This window comes from Vanellus vanellus (assembly GCF_965231255.1).
Source record: "Vanellus vanellus genome assembly, chromosome: 14".
NCBI classification, from domain to species: Eukaryota; Metazoa; Chordata; class Aves; order Charadriiformes; family Charadriidae; genus Vanellus; species Vanellus vanellus.
In genome coordinates this window covers 16,980,129-16,998,492 of record NC_138919.1, presented here as the reverse complement: position 1 = coordinate 16,998,492, position 18,364 = coordinate 16,980,129, and the positions used below count along the sequence as shown (strand labels likewise).

The window sequence follows — 18,364 nt, the reverse complement described above, 5'->3', positions numbered from 1 at the left end:
TCTTCGATACCCTTGTTATTGCAGCAACCTCAGTAGGTATTTGGGTATATGGGTGTTAAAAGACAGGAAATTCTTTCTGCATTCTGCCACCAGTCTTCCTCTTGCTCCTCATGACTGCTCAGGAAAGCTATAACGCAGTTCCAGCATTACAAATTAAGAGACAAAACAGTTATACACAACCTTGTTTGACTGTTGACAACTTATAAAACACTTCAAAGTAACAGTTCAAGAGCTGTGGTCAGTACTGTAAATTTAAGATTCTACGTGGAAGAAACAAATGTTTATAAAGTGCTTTTGGGGGAGAAGGGAACAAAAAAAATCTTACTAAATACAGATAGATAGAATTAAAAGGGGTTTTTGCCTTAAAAATAATTAGACAGGATACAAATAATTAGACAGCAGACTAGACAGGATACATGCAGTAGAGGTGTTTGTTTTCCTTCATGTGGTCTTCTGGATCTCCGTGTGAGAATATGAAAAACTCAAGTCACTGGATTAAGTGACCCAGCAGAACCCAAGCAAACACAAAGCTTCTCCTGACACCAAGTCCAGACTTCTCAGGCCACATTCTTCCACCTCATCCACGGGACCATCCCTATGACTTTGAGACTGATTCTAAAGATATTACCAAACTGAAAGACCCTCTTCTTTCCCAATTCATATACTATTTTTCAAGGCTTACTGCCACATTGCAGAAGCAATAAGAGACAAATCCCTAAGTACTGGAAATCTTAAATCACTACAATTCCCAGAGCTCTACACAAAGCTTGGCGACAGGCTGAATTCACGATTTTACATAATAGTACTGGTTTCAAAGTAGAGTATTTTTGTACTGCTGCCTACTGCATAGCTGAGATTATAATTTCTCCTTTTGTAATCATATCACAAATTAACTCTTCCTTTGGCTCATCAGCCTCACATAAATCATTAATTTGATCATAGCACCTCTCAGCTAAAAAAGAAAGAATAAGAATAGTGAAAACAGATAATAAGTTTTGACTTCAAATTACTTCAACTCTAAATACTCATTCTAGTTTCCGAGAACTCTAGACCAGTATTAACATACATCTATTTCATCCAGGATTTTTAGGAATTTTAGTCTCACAGAAGTGAAAGATTTATAGATTTATTTTTATGGGAGCCACATGTAGAAGAAACGCTAGGCAGACTTCTCCTTCCATAACTTTTACAATGCAGCTCTGTGTTGCAACAGGGAGCGTCTGCTGTACAACGCACCATCAAGAGCAGTCTATGTTTCCTATCAAATCAACTGATTATTTTTACATGTTTTTCTGGTTAATACTTCACACTGCTACCAGGACACCCAAGGGAATGCTGAATCAGCATCTCCAGAGGAACACTAACAAATGAAAACTGTTATTCATTCTAGTAATAAAATGATGCACAAACGTCAGGGGTGCTAGTAGGAACAACAAGGGTCAATCACAATCCTGGAACAAGAAAACGAAAAAAACAAACTAAGAACAGAGTTAAATAGCTGCTACAATTTTTTTAGTCATTAAGAGTGATGAGAGGCACGCCACAGATTCTCCTTGAATGTTCTCCAAGAAGCACAGTCAAATATAAGGTAAGAAACTAATATTTTTACTGGGTTCGCACTATGCAGTTTCCACAGAGCTACAGGCTGCAGAGACAGTACAATTACAGCTGTGTCTGCCGCCTGTAGGCTCTTCTTTGGGCTTTTTATATATACTTTCTTTTAAACAAACAAAGATAGTAGTTCCGTGAGCTTCAGAAACCAAAGCTGCCTGGTTTCCCACGGATTTCTCTCTCCAAAGGTGACTATTGACTCAAGTAGGCTTCCATTTCTCATATGAACAGCATGAAAATGAATTCCGTATCAACAACATTACCACAGCACTAACAAATGCCACAGGCCTTTGGAGAACTCGGCATAGCAGAAATTATGGACTGTGCCCCTACTGTGGTGTCAGAATAGCGCTCACTCACTGCCAGTCGCAGGGCCGAGCGAGCGGCGGCGAAGGAGGCACGATCTCCACCAGCAGCCTTGCCGTCAAGGTGACATTTGAGAGGACCTTTTCCTTGCAGGGCTCTGATACCCAACAGGGCATGACCACCAGCTGCACCAACGGGATGTCTCTCCTGGAGCTGGAGACCTGTTTTCCTTGAACTTGCTGGAATTTACTATTTTTGAGACCTCTGCCATCTGCCAAACTTGATAGAACACAGCTAGCAAGTTCAAAAGCGTAGTGTAGGCACAACCTCATCTACATAGACACACAAAGCGCAGTAATAAGCCTCACTTCCTCAGGAAATCGGACTAAAAATGGCACAATCATGAAAGGGAAAGGTCTGGGCAAAATCCCATGTTTTTAGGATTGAAACCAGAAGTAGACTTCTTGGCTAAATTATTTTTTGCCTTCCTAGTGTCAGCTAGGGATAGAAAAATATGATATGATAGAAAAAAAGCTTTGCATCTACCAAATTAGAGTCATGAATAACCAGATGTTGCTCTGGAAGTTTACTATTTGAATGTGTTTATTTGGAGAGAGTAGATCGGTCACTTAATGGGAAACTATCAACTTCCTTCTGGTATAAAAACACACAAAAGATCCATTTTGGAGAAAAGAAAAAGCAATACCTACTAGGCATTTCTTCATAATGTTACTCTATAAATGAATGCAGAACCTGCCAGCAGTTAATATTACCCTGAAGCACTGTGAATAAACATTTGTCTGGTATTAGGTACACACACCCTCCACATATAAATCAAGGCACAATGTGCCATATAGATGAACAACAGAAGAAAAAAAATTCCTACCTTGTCCTATATTAGACATTAAGTGCTTCTTTTGATCACAAAATAACTCATAAAGCCTATCAAAAAGCTAGCACTTCTCTCCCTGTCAGATAAAAGACATTTCACTGTAATTAAACTTCTGCCCAACTTTCCAGAAGATTAGGGGAAGAAGTCTGACAGGCTCTATTTATATTTGTGACTGACACTCCTTGGGACATCCAAGGAAAGGAGAAGATGGGCAACAGATTTACGACACACTTCTGAGCTAACAGCACTTACGGAGATGGACAGTTCTGAGCTTATCATCACTCATTCATTGTTTTTTTAATTTAAAAAAATCCCTGCTGCCCAACTCAAAAGCATTTTCTGTTCAGTTTGCAATCTACATTCCCCAGCCTTCGATGGCTCAGGTTTTTATTTCATTTTTAAGTGACAGCACACACAGCAGGTTGTTTGGGTAAATCAGCTTTACCTGATTTATATGAATAAAGGTGGTAAACAACCATGTCTCTTAACAGAACTCTGTGAGCACTTGGAGAAGGAAAATATTATTCTATGTATCCCTTTTCACATACCAAACTATATGTCAAAACACATGGCTGGTTTCTGACACTAGGTGATGAGAATAAGCCATCAGCTCCAGGATCCCAACACCAGAACCAAAGATTTACTCCTCTTCTGTTTTCCTTTGTGTCCTTCATCCTGCTCAGTACTAACTTCAGCTATGCGCTTCCCTGTATTTGACTTTCTACCAGATACCTCAATGGTCCAAAGTCAATATTACATTTAGACAACAAGAGCAAAAGTAGAAAAGAAATTATCACTTCGGGAGGGACAACAAGTAACCAGAAAAGTACATTATCATAGCCTGTCTTTCAGAGTTGAAGCAAAGATCAAACTGTAAGCAGCGTCAGAGGACAACACTGATGACAAGGGAAGTTTTCCCCCACATCTCAAATTCTAGAATGCTTTGCCAAGATTGTTTTAGGACATCTCTCCAGAGACTCCAAATATGCAGATAGGATGCTGGAAAAACAAACATGCAGCTTTTTTCACCTAAAAAAAAATAGTGTAATGACTACATCATTTTTCTCTAAGACAAAAGCGTATAAACCGCTTGGCTAACTTGCCATATTACTAAGCTACAACCACCAACTCTTCCTCAAAAACTACAGTTCAACATACCACACCTATAGCAGCCACACTCGGGGGGTGGGAAAACGTGCATAAACTAACGATGGCTGCGTGGTTAAAGTGACCCACTAAGAAAACACCTTGCCTTCATTACCTTTTCCTGAACAACAGAGCACCTACACTTCATGCTATCAAAGCGGCCCTAAGCAATCTTCTTTTGAGCCTTTAAACCTTTGGATTGTTATCTTTGTTCTGCAGTTACAGAGCTCCACGACACTTCCCGCTGTTACTGCTGAAAGTATAATTTACTCTATTTACACAACTTGTAGCAACACACTCCAAAACAGCAGTGAGATTCCATCACGCGCTATTAATGGCGCTTTCAGCTACATTACTCAGCCATCCCGAAGCTGCAAAGAGAAGCGAGCTGCTGGTTGTGCGTTCAGAGTGAGAGTGGCCCTCTCCTCTTTCCCCGTGCTCACACCACAGAAAGGTTTTCCTCCCCAGCAAAAATAGCAAGCTCCAAGGAGTCTACACAACTCAAACATGGAAATAATCACCATTAAAAGAAATTGATATAAACCCACTGTTCAGGAAATTCAGTCCCATGGTTCTGTGTCTAAAAACGTCCAATCTGAGCGGTACAGCAAATATGATATGCATCATCACTTGATCTCTGGGAGGCCTTGAGACACTGGCAACTGCCCAGGTCACACAAAACACTGTGCTTCAGATCCCCAAGGCAGAAGCAGGGGGAATACCGATGCAAAAGCTGATTTGTAATGATGGAGCATTTTTGTGGTGTGATGATCTCTATTGCCTTTATAATAACAGAAACGCTGGCTCTAAAAAATATACAGTAATAAATGGAAAGTAGTTCAAGAAAGGAAGAATAAGACAATATAAGTTTAGTCTGTTCAGTGAAGCCATATGCCATTCGGAAAATGTTGTTACCAGTGTGTTTGTATACCATAACTCTCCATTCTAAGTCAGCTAAGGGACACTGAGAAGCAGTTGAGCTAGATCTGTCTCCAGTTTTACAGAAACGGATGGGACCTTACGTAGCAAATTGTTCCCCTGTGATACCTTTTCCACGCCTGGTTTGTTTTCTGAAGTCAAGTCCTGCTCATATTCTGCTACATTAGCGATTAACTCCTGCTTCACTACCAAGCATGTCCTCTTATCAGAAAGAAACTGGGGACTATTTGTCAGGTTGTGAGACAAATAGTAGCTGGCAAGTGTCTATCACAGTCGCTAAACACCGTGGGAAAGGTACCATCACTGGGGATAAAAAACAGTAAGAAGGCTGCAGTGTAAAGACTAAGAGACAGAATAATCAGCTTACAAAAAACCCTTCCAGGCACTCTTCTGCCTGTATTTAAAAGCTCAGTGACGACCAAACATACATTCACCGTACAAAGACTCAGTATCAGCCACTTAGGGAAGAGGGTCATATCACCATCTTCAACACCACACTCAAACCCTCTTCTACTAAACTGAATATTGCACTGTAGCAACAGGTAAACCAGGACTACATGTGATTCTACACTTCATTGCCAAAAACAAATTCAGATGCCAACTTCTGATTATGTTTTCTTAAGCATCATTCATTTTAATGGAGAAAATTAATCAAAGCTTCTTACGGTAGGCAAAGACTCTTTTATCTTTGTACTGCACATTGCTCTATACACATAACCTCCGACTCTATAAACCAAACACAGCACTATCAGTACTGAAGACCTAACACATTTCAACTAAAGGCAAAAGGACTCGTAGCTGAAAAAAAAACAATAGAAAGCTGAATAAGTGCTGGGCTCAATCACTAGAGGGAGTCATGATCACATATTAAGTTACTGTAAATGCACAGACCATTCTGAACACAATTATGAAACAAATAAAAGAGAAGACCATCAGCTAAATCTGGATGTCATTCAGGGAAAAGAGAAAATTAGATTTGCTTCCTTAACAAGGTTTTATTTCCAAAGACTCAAGACCTTCTCCTGGGAACTTTCAAATCATCTGTAATGAAAGGTTTTTAAAAATGTATCTCATTGCCTACATTTTAAGACAGAATAAGGTATGTGACAGAAGAACACCAAAATTATCAGTTTTGGAAATGACACACAGCGCTGCATCAAGAAAATGTTAGAATTTTAATTTAAGTAGCTTTACAGCCCATTTCACTTGAAATCAAAAAGTAATCTTAATCATGTTTTCACTTTTAAACTAAATTGGCACAATTACATCCAGCATGAACAGGCACTACCAAAAGGCTGCTTTTTCTGCAGATGATTCCCTGTGGCCAGTAATAAATGTAGAAAAAGCATTTCTTTGGCATGCTGAGAGAAGCCGCCTGAAAAAAAAATAATCAATAACTCAAACATTACCATCATTCTTTTATTTGATCATTTGATCAATTGTGGGTTTGAGGCTTTGCTCGGTTTATTTTTAATATATGAAATGTCTTCTTTATATTGGTGCAATTTTTTTCCCCCTTTTAAACTTCTTAGCAAAAACCACAAAACAATTTGGCCGGCTGCACTCACGGGAATTTACACTTGGCTAACAATTTTACAACTGACTAAACAGTTTCATTAACAGTAGCAGCCCACACGAAGCTTTTAACACCCAGCTTGAATCCTGCCCATCATTACTAAGGCAGAGCCCAGAACACGATCATCTCTTGAACCAAAATCTACCACACACCCCAGGAGACGCATTAGCAAATGCAGCCCGAGACAAAGTAAGGAGTGCTCGTGACTGCTTTACATTCAACATGTTTACACCGAAGGCTGAGATTCTCCACACTTCTCTTGCTTAGAGAAGTCAGCTAACACCGTGGCAACGTAAACAGTCCAAGAGCCTTTTTGAAAGATAGAGGTATTGTTTTTAACACGGGAAAACAGGTTCCTAACGTGTGGAAATAAATCAGTGTGAGAAGCAAGAATACGTGCACGGAGGATGAGAAGTGCTTTCTGGCATGCTATGGAACCACGTTAAGAAAGGCTACGTGTAACCAATGCGGTCCGGAAAGTTAAGCTCTGGCAGAGAAATTTATTTCCCCTATTAGATATTCACTCCCATGCAAGGGCAAAGGCTTAAACACCCTCTAGTTTCAAATACGTATCTCACTCTATGACCAGACTGCTCCTCCCAAAGCATAGCAGTACTTTGCCACCAAAACAGCAAGCATACTTTTCCACCACTATCTATACAAACTGGTCCTCTAAGCAGTGAAATCACAGTCCTCGGGGCTCTTACTCCTTTCCCATACCCAGATGGCTACTTTGCACATTTTGCTGTGGTATTCTCTTTCCAGAGGAGGTGGTCAGGGAAAGCAGCTTACTTCCCCTTGCAAACACTTTAGCTCATAAAATAAAGCTGGATAAACTCTTCATTGCATCCTCCCACAGTTCTTCATCTTTTTCTTCCTGCAAGGATTTAACTAAGCAAAACACTCTTCATCAACATGGGAAAAACAGTGATGGCATAGAACGCTCCATGGAGCGGCAGGGAAATCTAAAAAGCCATCATCTACGTCTGCAGTCCTTGTTTTCTTTATATACGCTTTAATATAGTGGTGTCTTGCTGCCAGCATCCACTATTGGTATCACTTACCTGTTTGTGATGGTAGAGTTCTGCTCTTTCAGCACAATCTCCCTTTGCTGCAGGGCCACAATTTGCCTTGACAGATCATCAGGTGTCCTACACAATTAAAACAAAACAGAAACTTTTAATGAATCATTGGTTGAAAAATTATGTTCCATAAATAACCATGAAAAAAGGTCTCACCAAAAGCAGATAAGGCAATTTCACCAGGCCAAAGTTGCTGCAGTCCCTTAGAAGAACGCAGGGTTGCATCCTGCCCAGCTTACACAAAGCCTGTTTTATTAAAGCCATTGCTGTATGCTGTAACCACCATCCGAGTCGCAGCATCTCACCACTCTTCACTTCAACCCATAAACTAACTCTAAAGCAAGACCAAATTCTTCAAAGCAAGCAGCCGGCATAAACATTCACACCAGAAGAACAGACAGCTTATACTTTTTTTTTTTTTTAACATATATAAAAATAGGTGTTCACAATCCTCCCCATCCCAGTGCTCAGCACAAACACACAGGGGTGAGCACACGCAGTGTTACTCTAATTGTTACTCAACTACAGAGTCTCAGTGGAGTGTGATCACAGGATTATTACCACGAGGGTGAGAAAAGGAGGAAGTAAATGTACATTTACTGTACAATTCAACAGCTCTGGCTACTGCCGAATACCCTCTGAGAGCGTAGAGGTTCAGCTACATCACAGGTGACTCAAAGCAGTGCTCCCACACAATTACCAGTGTGCTGACTTCAGTCCTTCATACAAGCAGTAACTCCAGAGCCATGGGGGGGAAAAAAAAAAAAAAAATGAATCCATCAGCTCTAGTTAACACTTCAGATACCACTCCGATAAGCTTTCCTTGTCAGAGACTAAAGATTTCTGCAGATCCACTAGCAACAGCTCTGCAGTTGCTAGGAATAGCTTTATTTTTCCATCAAATCCAGCAGCGAATTCTTAAAGCTAGTGCAATGGGATCAAGATAACTCTAGGCTGGCAGTCCCAGAAATCGCTATCCCACATCAACAGTCTCTGCAGGTGACAACTGTTCTTTTCAGTGACCTCTCTAAATCATGAGTGTAAGAGATTCAACTCTAAATGAGGCAGCTTATGAAAAAACACAAGAAGATTTTTCTCTTGAGCCACCAGAAAGGGTTTCCCATCTCAAAAGAGAAGCGTCTCTGCCACACTTCCCAAAGGAAAGGCAGCAGGAAAGGGCATCGCAGGGCGTACTGGGTACGTCCTTTTGCTACAACAAGCTGCACCACCCCCAAAGTGGGAGAGCGACCCAAACCTTGAATGGGTTTGTTCATAGGGAGTGAGTGGGAAGCCAGATTTGGAGAAGTGAAATCTGTAGAAACTCATTCTGTCGTGTCCCCCAAGGTGCAAGTCAAGGCTTCACTGTTGCTGGCTGATGAAATCAAGCCTGGTCAGATTTTACTTTATTCAAATACAGCCCTGGAATGAGGCTTCTGCCACTCCAAAAACCAAATAGGTAGGAGACGTGTCTCTTGCTTGACCATTGGGATTCTAACTGAATCGAGGACTAAAGAAGCCATTTCTCTGATGATACCGCTTTTCAGCCAACTGCTCACATACAGCAAAGGCATCACTTTTTCTCTTCAATCACCTGTCACTTCCAGCCAAGTGAAAAATCAGTTAAACACTGGGCTGATGCAGACAGTCAGGATCCAATTCTGGCAATCCCAATTCAAAGGTTCCTGCTTTTTGCTTCCAGAATTGCACACTTGAAGTCTTCCTCAGCAGAAAATTTTGAAGCCTCTAACACCACTTGTGTTACATGCAAGTCTTAACAGTCAATATATAATAAAACAGATGGGCATGGTCTTCCTCAGACAACGAAGACGCATACGCGGCAGTCAAAGAAAACTGTCAGAACAGGATGAAACGCTATCCTTCAAAGACATCACACTCAATGGCCAAGGAAACTATGAGAAGAAACCAAGACGGAGATGGTTTGATTAAAACATCTACAATTCAAATTCTGACAGCAGAGACAAGTCAATTTTAAGCCAACGTGCACCTGGGTTTTCAAATGTGTTGCAGCACTAGATAACACGCTTCAAACCCCTGTAACTGAGCCTGAAGGGATTCTTAATTTAAGCAGTTCCACATCTCTTTACAGAGGGATCCTTAATGGGTGGGCATCAGAGCAAACACTGGAGAACTAATTCAAGCCAGTCTGATGCAAGCCACATCTCCACATAACCCAAGAGCAAGGGAAAAACACTGGTTTCTTGGAATCTCAGCTCAGAAGAGCTCAAATCTAACACTGCTCTAACTATGTTTTCCAAGTTGGAGGACTCAGGTTCTTTCTATTGGTATATAAATAGAAAACTAAATGACAGCATACGCAAGAAAGTGGAAGAAAGTTGGTTTTCTATGTTCCACAATGTCTGCATGGAAAATAAAAATAAAAAAAAAAAAAACCCAACCAAACAAACCAACAGCAAAAAAGCTACAAGAGAAGTCTATAAAGCTACAATCTGATTTCAGCATGGGTTCATGAACTTCTGTCTGCAGGAAGTAGACGTCAGAGGTTTTCTTTTCTATGAATGAAGGAAGTAGATGTTCTCTTTCTACAGTAGATTTTAACTAGAAAAATCTAGACATAAGGTAAGGATAAAGGCAACTTTGCATTAGTGCTGATAAAAAAAAAAAATAAAATTAAGTTTCCCTTTCCACTTCACCATCTTTCACCTACCAGAGCCACCAGAAGCGAAAAAACAGAAAACACCAGCCAGAAATGGACTGGGTATGCTTAGTCTGTTTGGCAAAAGGAAGCTGTAAGCAGACACACCAGTTTCAACACGGACAATCTTTGTAAAATTTAATGGCGTGCCAACAAGGTTCTGACAAATGCAGTTCTAAGCCTCTCATAATTCAACCAAATATAGTAGATATATCACAAGGATGCTTAGTATCACACATCTCTCCTGCCATACTGAGTGCCAGCCCCTACCACCATTGTTTGGACCCTGCATCAATGAAATAATTGCACAGATTTTTTTTTAAATGAGGAAAAAGAAAAAAGTATATTTGCCTTGATTTTTTTCTTTTTCTCAGAAATTCATACCATAACGTATTAGGACTGAGACAGAGAACTGAAATTAATCCAATAGTAAAATGAGATGGGATTATAAAAGCCACAGATTTCTAGTAATGATAGCTACTGACAGATTTCCAATAAAAAACAATCATCCTCATCTGTTCAGCAATTCAAATCAACAATCAGCTTCCAATCTCAGTTTCAGCAATTGGCAGCTTTAGGTTTATACTTATTTCTGGAGGATGTTTTATTGGCATTAGATGGAACGTCCAAACAGAATGGCACAGAGATGTAACAGAAAATAAAGTCAATGGGTATTAACCCCCTCTAAAGAACAGTTCACTTTCTGTAAAACTAAATCACTTCAGGTGGTCAGAGACGAAGACACCCCTTGTGTGCACTCTGCTGTCAAATACCTTTATTGAGTGGTTTCAAAGCCCGTTTCTGAGGTCTACATCCTATCCTGATCACGCGCAACTCGGCAAAAGCCAAATTTACACAGTTCCAAGGAGAGGAATGACACAGCATGCACAATGAAATTAAATCAGACGAGCTTTCAATTTGAAGAGAATTGGTCAACTCCCAAAGCACTGCAAATACCAACCAGCCCTCATTGCTGTGAACAGCCCTCTCATTTCAAAAGTTTCTGAAAACAATGCCACATAAAGAGAGAAATTTGTCAGCATCCCAACACACACTTAACATGTTCTCGCCTCGAGAGCCTTTGTCTAATTTTTGCTAAAGCTCCTTCCATTCCCTATGGAACAGTTGATATCAAAAACCAGTACTAAAAAGAAGCCAAGAAGTCTGCTTTAAGAGAATCTGTCTGACGATATATCTTAACAACACTACTTGAATCACCACTGCTACTTGAGGGAAGTTTGAAACTCTGTCCTTACATAAATATACCCAGAACTGCCTTTCTGAGAAGCAGATTTCTTTCTGCACTGTCAATATATTTGCCCTGCAGACGGCTTCCGTCCCCATGTAACGACTGGAGGCCATGGAACCACGAAAAAACCCACACCTGGTTTGCATCAGCCACGTAAAATCCCGTAAATGAACCACACTTAGCAGTACGATCCAAGAGCAGCATGTTATTATTATGTTATCATATGCTGTGTAATTACAAACACGAACAAATGACAAAAAGTGGCTTCCAAAATGTGGGTGCAGATTAAATCACTGACTTCAGTTCCTTTCTCCTGGGTAAAGGCACAAGGAGCCAAAAGCTAGAACGTTCTTCTTCTGTCCCACTATCCCGTCCTGAGGGCGCACTTCCTTCTGCAATAACATTTCAGAAAAAAAAAAAAAAAAAAACAAACAAAAAACCAAACAAACGGAGAATTTAAGCCTAATTTGGAAACATGATTTCTTGCCCTAAACCAGCAAATTAGTCCAGCATAGCTTAGCAGCACAGTAAGGAAGGAGAGGGACAAAATTGCCGTTAACCAAAGCTGTTTGACTTCCTTTGAAGTGCACATAATTTGAAAAGGAGCAATTTAAGAATGATAAAAACCTAAAAGTGTTAAAATGAAGTGAAAAATTAACTTAATGGGATGCCCATCCAAGTCACACAGTGACTTTCAGGCACCGACTGGCACACTTTCTTAACTTTTAACAAGGAAAATAGCTTATGTATTTTTTTACACTATTTTTTTTAGGCACACAACTGGCATTTCAGAGACATTCACTAGAAAGCTCTGTTGAGCTGTGATAGTTAAGGATCTATTACCATTCCAGTATAAACTATGACAGTTACACACTGAGAATTAGCTGTTGAAGTAACATTAAACCAAGACTCAGTAAGCAGATGAAGATGCTAAAGTAAAAATTGGAATTTTATTTAATTTATAATTTATTAGAATGTCAACTTCTTATTGCTTCTATAAAGTGTTTCAAAATTCACAGCAAAGGAAGTGGTTTGATTGTAGCTAGATATCTAACATTAAATTTTAACTATGGAAGTGCAAGACAAAAGTAAAACTAAATAGAAAAACAGGCACTTAGTCAACTCTGTTTGGAGGACTAAGGTCTTCACTGCCTTTTTTTTTTTTTTTTTAATTAATTTTGCTTGAAACTACCAAAACTAATAACACACATATAGAACTAAATTCCTCAGAATTTCTAATTTTGGAAGTCTGTTGAATTAACATTTCTCTCTATAGTTTCAAGTCAGTATGAATATACAGTAACACAAATATGGTTGTCTCAACTAAGAACTAAGTCATATTAAATGGAAGTGGAACATTCCCAGGTTTCCTGCACGGCATTTTAGGTGGATCAATAAATTCTTTTACACTTAAGCATAATGAACTGATAAAGACCAGAGACAGAAGTCTTTAATAAAGTATTTGTTAAGAGAATCAGGCACAGAAAGGGAAGGTTATCTACTTCTTTCTCTTCAATCAAAAAAGATTTCCAGGTTTTTGTGTTTTGGTTTGTTTTGTTTTTTTTTTTTGGGGGGGGGAGGTGGGGTCGTGGTTGGTGTTTTTTTTGTTTTAAAGCATTAAATCTGGATTTTGTTTCTTATGTAGTTTTATATTATGTATGAGAACCACTAGAAGATTTTGGAACTCCCCTCTCTCCAAGAAGGACCTTTTCTACTTTTAAACAAGAATTTAATCTCCTTCCTAGGCAGAAAAACAACAGCATCTAAAGAACAAAAACAGAATGATAACATGACAACAACAGGAGATTTCTGCAAAGGCATTTTAGTTGTTTTAAATATTTCTGTGTGATTAGAAAGGCTGCGGAATGTCTGTAATAGTCTCTTCCTGTATGTTTGAAGTGAGTCCCCCAAACATCCTTTTTGTACATTTGAGCTCTACAACTGCTTTAACTCCTCTGTCTCTGGTTTACAGGACTCCCGCTTAATTCTTAAGCTTCACCAGCGAGTCCAAAAGCAGCTTGGTCCCTGTGACGACTCGCCCTTCAACAAAGTACAGCAGATAATAATCACAGCAGCACATACGGACTTCCCAAAATACAGCACCAGATAGGCTTTAAGTTTAACTTGGTCACATTAACTCAAAGTTTGTATCAGAAAACTATAGCTTGCTCCACATCCCTTTGCCCTCGCAATATGCATCACCTCCCTGGGAGCATACCTGAGCTCCCCTTCACCAGACTAAAGGAAAACATCGCCACCGAAATCTTCGTGTCCAGGCTTGGAAATTTCACAACAGTTCTTCTCTTGAAAAAAAGTCCCTTCAAGCTCCAGTCCAGGCAGTTACACCTATTTGTTAATGTCTCCGTGCCTACATCCCCCCTTTCTATTGCTAACTACTCGAACTAAACCACACAGTAAGGAACCCACTACACACATTGTTCACAAAAATAAGTTCCCAAAATTTCCTAGGCAATTAGGACACATTTAGTGTTTTATAACACTTTGATTAAAATGTTTTGAAGAGCAATCACTTACCTTTATTCATTCAAACGAAGGTGCTAAGAGCTATCAAAAAAGCAAAACTAAGGTATACATTACACTGTTTCTCTAATAAACTGCATGCTTAATATTTTATGTACCAAGTGAGCGAAGTCTGAAGTGTAAACTGAAAGCAATAAGCAATCTCAGCTTCCGAGGTTCTCTTCATTTAGAAATCTCGTATTTGTGTAGATAGAATCAACAAATCCAATTGCTCTTTACCAAAGAAAATGTCCCCATTAACCACTTGAAGCAGAAGAACAACTTATTTGTAAGAAAGCATTTTAAGTGTTTATAAGTGTCTTGACAATTCTAAAAACAATTGATATGTCTCTTTTGAAGCAACCGCAAAATTAGCAATTAATCCAATCAAGCCATAATTTGAAGATGGTAGAAAACAAAAGGAAGAAGACTCTTAGATTCCAGTCAATAGACTGATATGGGTTTTAATGAAAAAAGGTATTTTCCTCCCAAAGTTAATGATACGGCATTATAACAACTAATCTTTCCATTTTCATTTCTACTTTAGAGAGACATTTAAGAGCTCAACAAGATAAAATTAATCTTACTCTTGGGAAAAAAAAAAAATCATTTGGTGGGCATTTCAACATTCCAAACTTCTTTCTCACCCCTGCCACTGCTCTAACAGCAAGCAGAGAACCAACCGCTGAACCTTCGGAAGCGCCCCTATTGCACAGTTGAATGTAACCTTACAAGTGAAAGGCTCTAACAAACCTCAAGGAAACAGAATGTTATACACAGCAGTACCAAGCCTGCCGATTTGGAAGGTAAGATAGGAAGAGTCAGCTTTTTTTTTTTAATTTTCACCCAGAATTCAAGTTACTGAACAATGAATCACCTCACGTGCAATTTAGAGCTTTGCAAGGTCACGGTGAAACAAAAGCAATTTTCTGCAGTTTGATTAAAAAAGTGCTAGAGCACAGGGCTGAGATTTTTACATGGCGAGTCCAAAGAGTGCTGCCTTTCCAAACCGGGTCCAGCTCACGCAAATCATCATTGTAGACTTCCAGGCTTCTCTTCTCCAGGTGCAATTTGGTGAGAGCAGCAGAGAAGATCTAATTGCCTGCTGCCACTCAAGTGGCAGTCGCTGGCTTGACTTGGTTCATTTTTTGCCACTGAAGGTCTGAATCAGCTTGCTGAAATTCCCCCTTTCAACAAGAAGCTGTTAACTGGCTCAGCTGTCTTCTCATCAAAACATATCCTCAAGCTCTCATTGAGCTTACTGTGCTACACTGAGTCAGGTAACATCACCCGCACGGAAAAGCAATAAGGGGGCTCGAGGGTGAGACGCGTGAACTGTCAGGCTGGCTCTCAAACCAGGGAGAAGTCAGGCTACTTACATTGCAAGATATCCACCATCATGTCATCGTTTTGGTTTGTGAGGCCAATGAATAATTGTATGCTATGTATCAAAGATTTGTTTCAGTACTGTCATTAAGAGTCAAAACTAACCTATACTTTAACAGAAAAAAGGCATACTACCACAGAGAAAGTACGTAAGTAGCAAGGGAAACAGAGTGTTAACTAGAAAAACAAAATAAACTATCTTGTGCTTTTACTAATGACAAGCACATCCCCATACAAGCTCAATTTGTACTGCTGCTAACCCACAGGGATGTCCTTTCATGGCTCTGCTGTTTCACATTACAGCACAAGGCTGACCACTGGCTACAACCAGAGCAAAACATGCTTGGCTCTCCACTCTACTCAGCTGCCACTCTTTGGGCTTTTTGGCACAAAAGCTAATGATTTGTAGCATAAATAGGGGGGGGGGGGGAATGTATTGACTCCAAAACTCTTGTTTATGCTTGACATTTTCAAAACAAACAAAGCATACTTTGCCGTGCCCTGTTCTTGACTGTCTCCTTAGGCAAAACTAAAAAAAAAACCAGTCTTTTTGGTATTATGATACGGATGAAATCAATTCCTTCTTGCAGCATGTATTGGTATGCCTTATCCTACAGGAAAAGAAAAAAAGGGGCAGAGATAGTCAACATATTTCAATCATGCTGTAACACAAAAGAATTTTAATTTGGCTTACACTCAGCTGCATAAAATGAAACAGTTTGTAAAGGCAACAAAAAGCCATTTGATATCTAACTCAAGAAACATGGAGCATATCTGCAAAGCTATTAAATATTGTGTATCCTATGTTCTTCGAATATAAGAAAACAGTCAGTTCTTAAGGTCTTCCCTTTTTAGGTCATCAAGGAAGCACAACAAACCTATCGTCCTTACTAATCCATAAGAACCAGTCTCTTTGAAATGCTTTCCAACCATTGTTTGGTATGATGCAAGGAAAATACTTGGTCTCTAATGACAGAGACTTCCTACAACAGCATCAGCAGCCTTCTTCAAGTCGGACAGCGCTGCCCACAGCACTGTATTCTCCATCCCACTTTCATCCATTTTTTTTACTATCGCTGCTCCATCTCTTACTGAAAGAGTCCTATATTAAGGAGGGAGATCCTTAAGTACCTTATGTGTCTTCATTCACAATCAGTTCGAAAAGCGATACCAATTACAGCCTTGTACTACTCAAGGCTCTAAGATGACATGTGTGGATAACAGTTCTTTTCGCTTAACTTTTCCCAACAAACCAACACAGATTAGAGATCAAAGAAAAAAAAAAAAAAAACGAGAAACCACAAACTTCTAAAGTACCTTTTAGCTATTTACCAGCAGTAGCACAGAAGTAAAGAGGTTGGAAATGATCATAAAGGATTTTCAAAAATGGCTATTGCTGCTCCCATACTAGAGTAGGTATCAGCGTGATCTTTACAATTAAAGAAGCAAATGCTTTTTCTCAATTTGGAATTTAATTTAGTGAATGTAATTATATATTAATGATCAAGTTGAAAGGAAATTATCGTGGCATATAATTTTGTACCTCTGCCCTTAAGATTTTGGGCACAAAATGTAAACACATTTGATAATGTAACATTTCATTTCACTGCAGCAGCAGCAAAAGCTATTTTAAGTCTTTTATCCCATCATGAACATAATTTGAGAAAAAGAAACAGCTAAAGGGAAAAATAATGCCATGAAATGAATAAAATAACTTATTTTAGGGAGTCATAACTAGGGTAGCTTTTCCTATCGTTTCCACTTGTCAATGGAGTTGGAACAATTATTGTGACAATCTAGACTTGGGCAGAGCGGACAGTGTGAACTAATTGCTGGGCAAAAATTAAGGCTTTACAATGTGGCCGGGGAAGGAGGGGTGGTAAATCAAACTAATCTAAAGAACAGAATCACAGCAGAATACCAATTATTTATTCTAACCACATGGGTATCCTAAGATTTTCAAGGCATTTGGACAACTGTAAGTAATCGTAAACAATAAATTAGTATCTGAAAACTGAAATACAAAGATATGTTCATTGGAAGCAAACTCTGAATAGACAGATGTTGCATCTTTCAAAGATATATCATTCAACAGAGGATCATTAGAAACCCAGAAAACCATTCCAGGCCAATTACTGGGATTACATGAAGCTGGGAAAGTGTCCTGACAGCCAGAATAAAGGTTATAAATGACACTTGCAGAAAATCAGGCAGAAGCTTCTCTTTCTAAATTTCACGTCAATGAATAAAACGTAGCTCAGAAACGTGCTCCTTGCTAAGGTGAGGGCCAGTGGGGATGGCTGATTACAACAGAAGGATCTCAAATTAAAAAAACTTAACTCCTTCACTTTCAAATTAGGCGAAAGCATTTATGCAAATAAACAGACTGAGTTAGTAATCCTGACATAATTTTACTGAACCTTTGCCGGTTCCATTGTGCTAAGGTCACTTCCAAGACATTTGAAGACACTTGGACCAGCCTAGAAATGAGACAACATCAGCTTCTTTTCAAGGAGGGGGGGACAAGGGATGACAAAACAAAAAAGACAACCCCACAACTCGCATGGATCCACCATACCCTTCTGGCATAACTTCTACTCACATGGAAATTACTAACACAGAGACATCATTTTTGCAGATAACCAGGGCTCTGTCTGATAAGACAGGGAGCTAATACTGTAACCAAGACTAGGTACTGACAATATATGTATATTTGACTATTTTACAGATTTCACTAAATTGATAGCCTTGTTCTTTTGACACCTGTCTGAGATAATCCTGGCAGAATATTAATTTACCCAAGTTCTTGTCTTGTTTTCAACATCTTTATTGATCACATTGTTTTCCCAGACTTTTATCAGCTGAAAGTATCAGCCAGCAGTAACAAAACATCCCTAATCTTGAGCAAGAGGAAATACTATTAATGACTGCCTACAGGTCCTTGTGAGAGTCTAGACCGTATTTTCAGCTACTTTTATATAAA

The 18,364-nt window shown here is 39.3% G+C and overlaps 1 protein-coding gene across 1 annotated transcript in view; it reads right to left on the bottom strand.

Moving 5' to 3' along the window:
- The window catches only part of MAD1L1 (mitotic arrest deficient 1 like 1), a gene marked incomplete at its 5' end in the record, with an annotated part of 391,507 nt that overhangs the window by 344,998 nt on the left and 28,145 nt on the right, over positions 1-18,364 (bottom strand). The window contains one exon of the mRNA XM_082490494.1: positions 7,535-7,621. Within this exon, the coding sequence (XP_082346620.1) occupies positions 7,535-7,621 (87 nt within the window). The remainder of the gene's footprint in view (positions 1-7,534; positions 7,622-18,364) is intronic.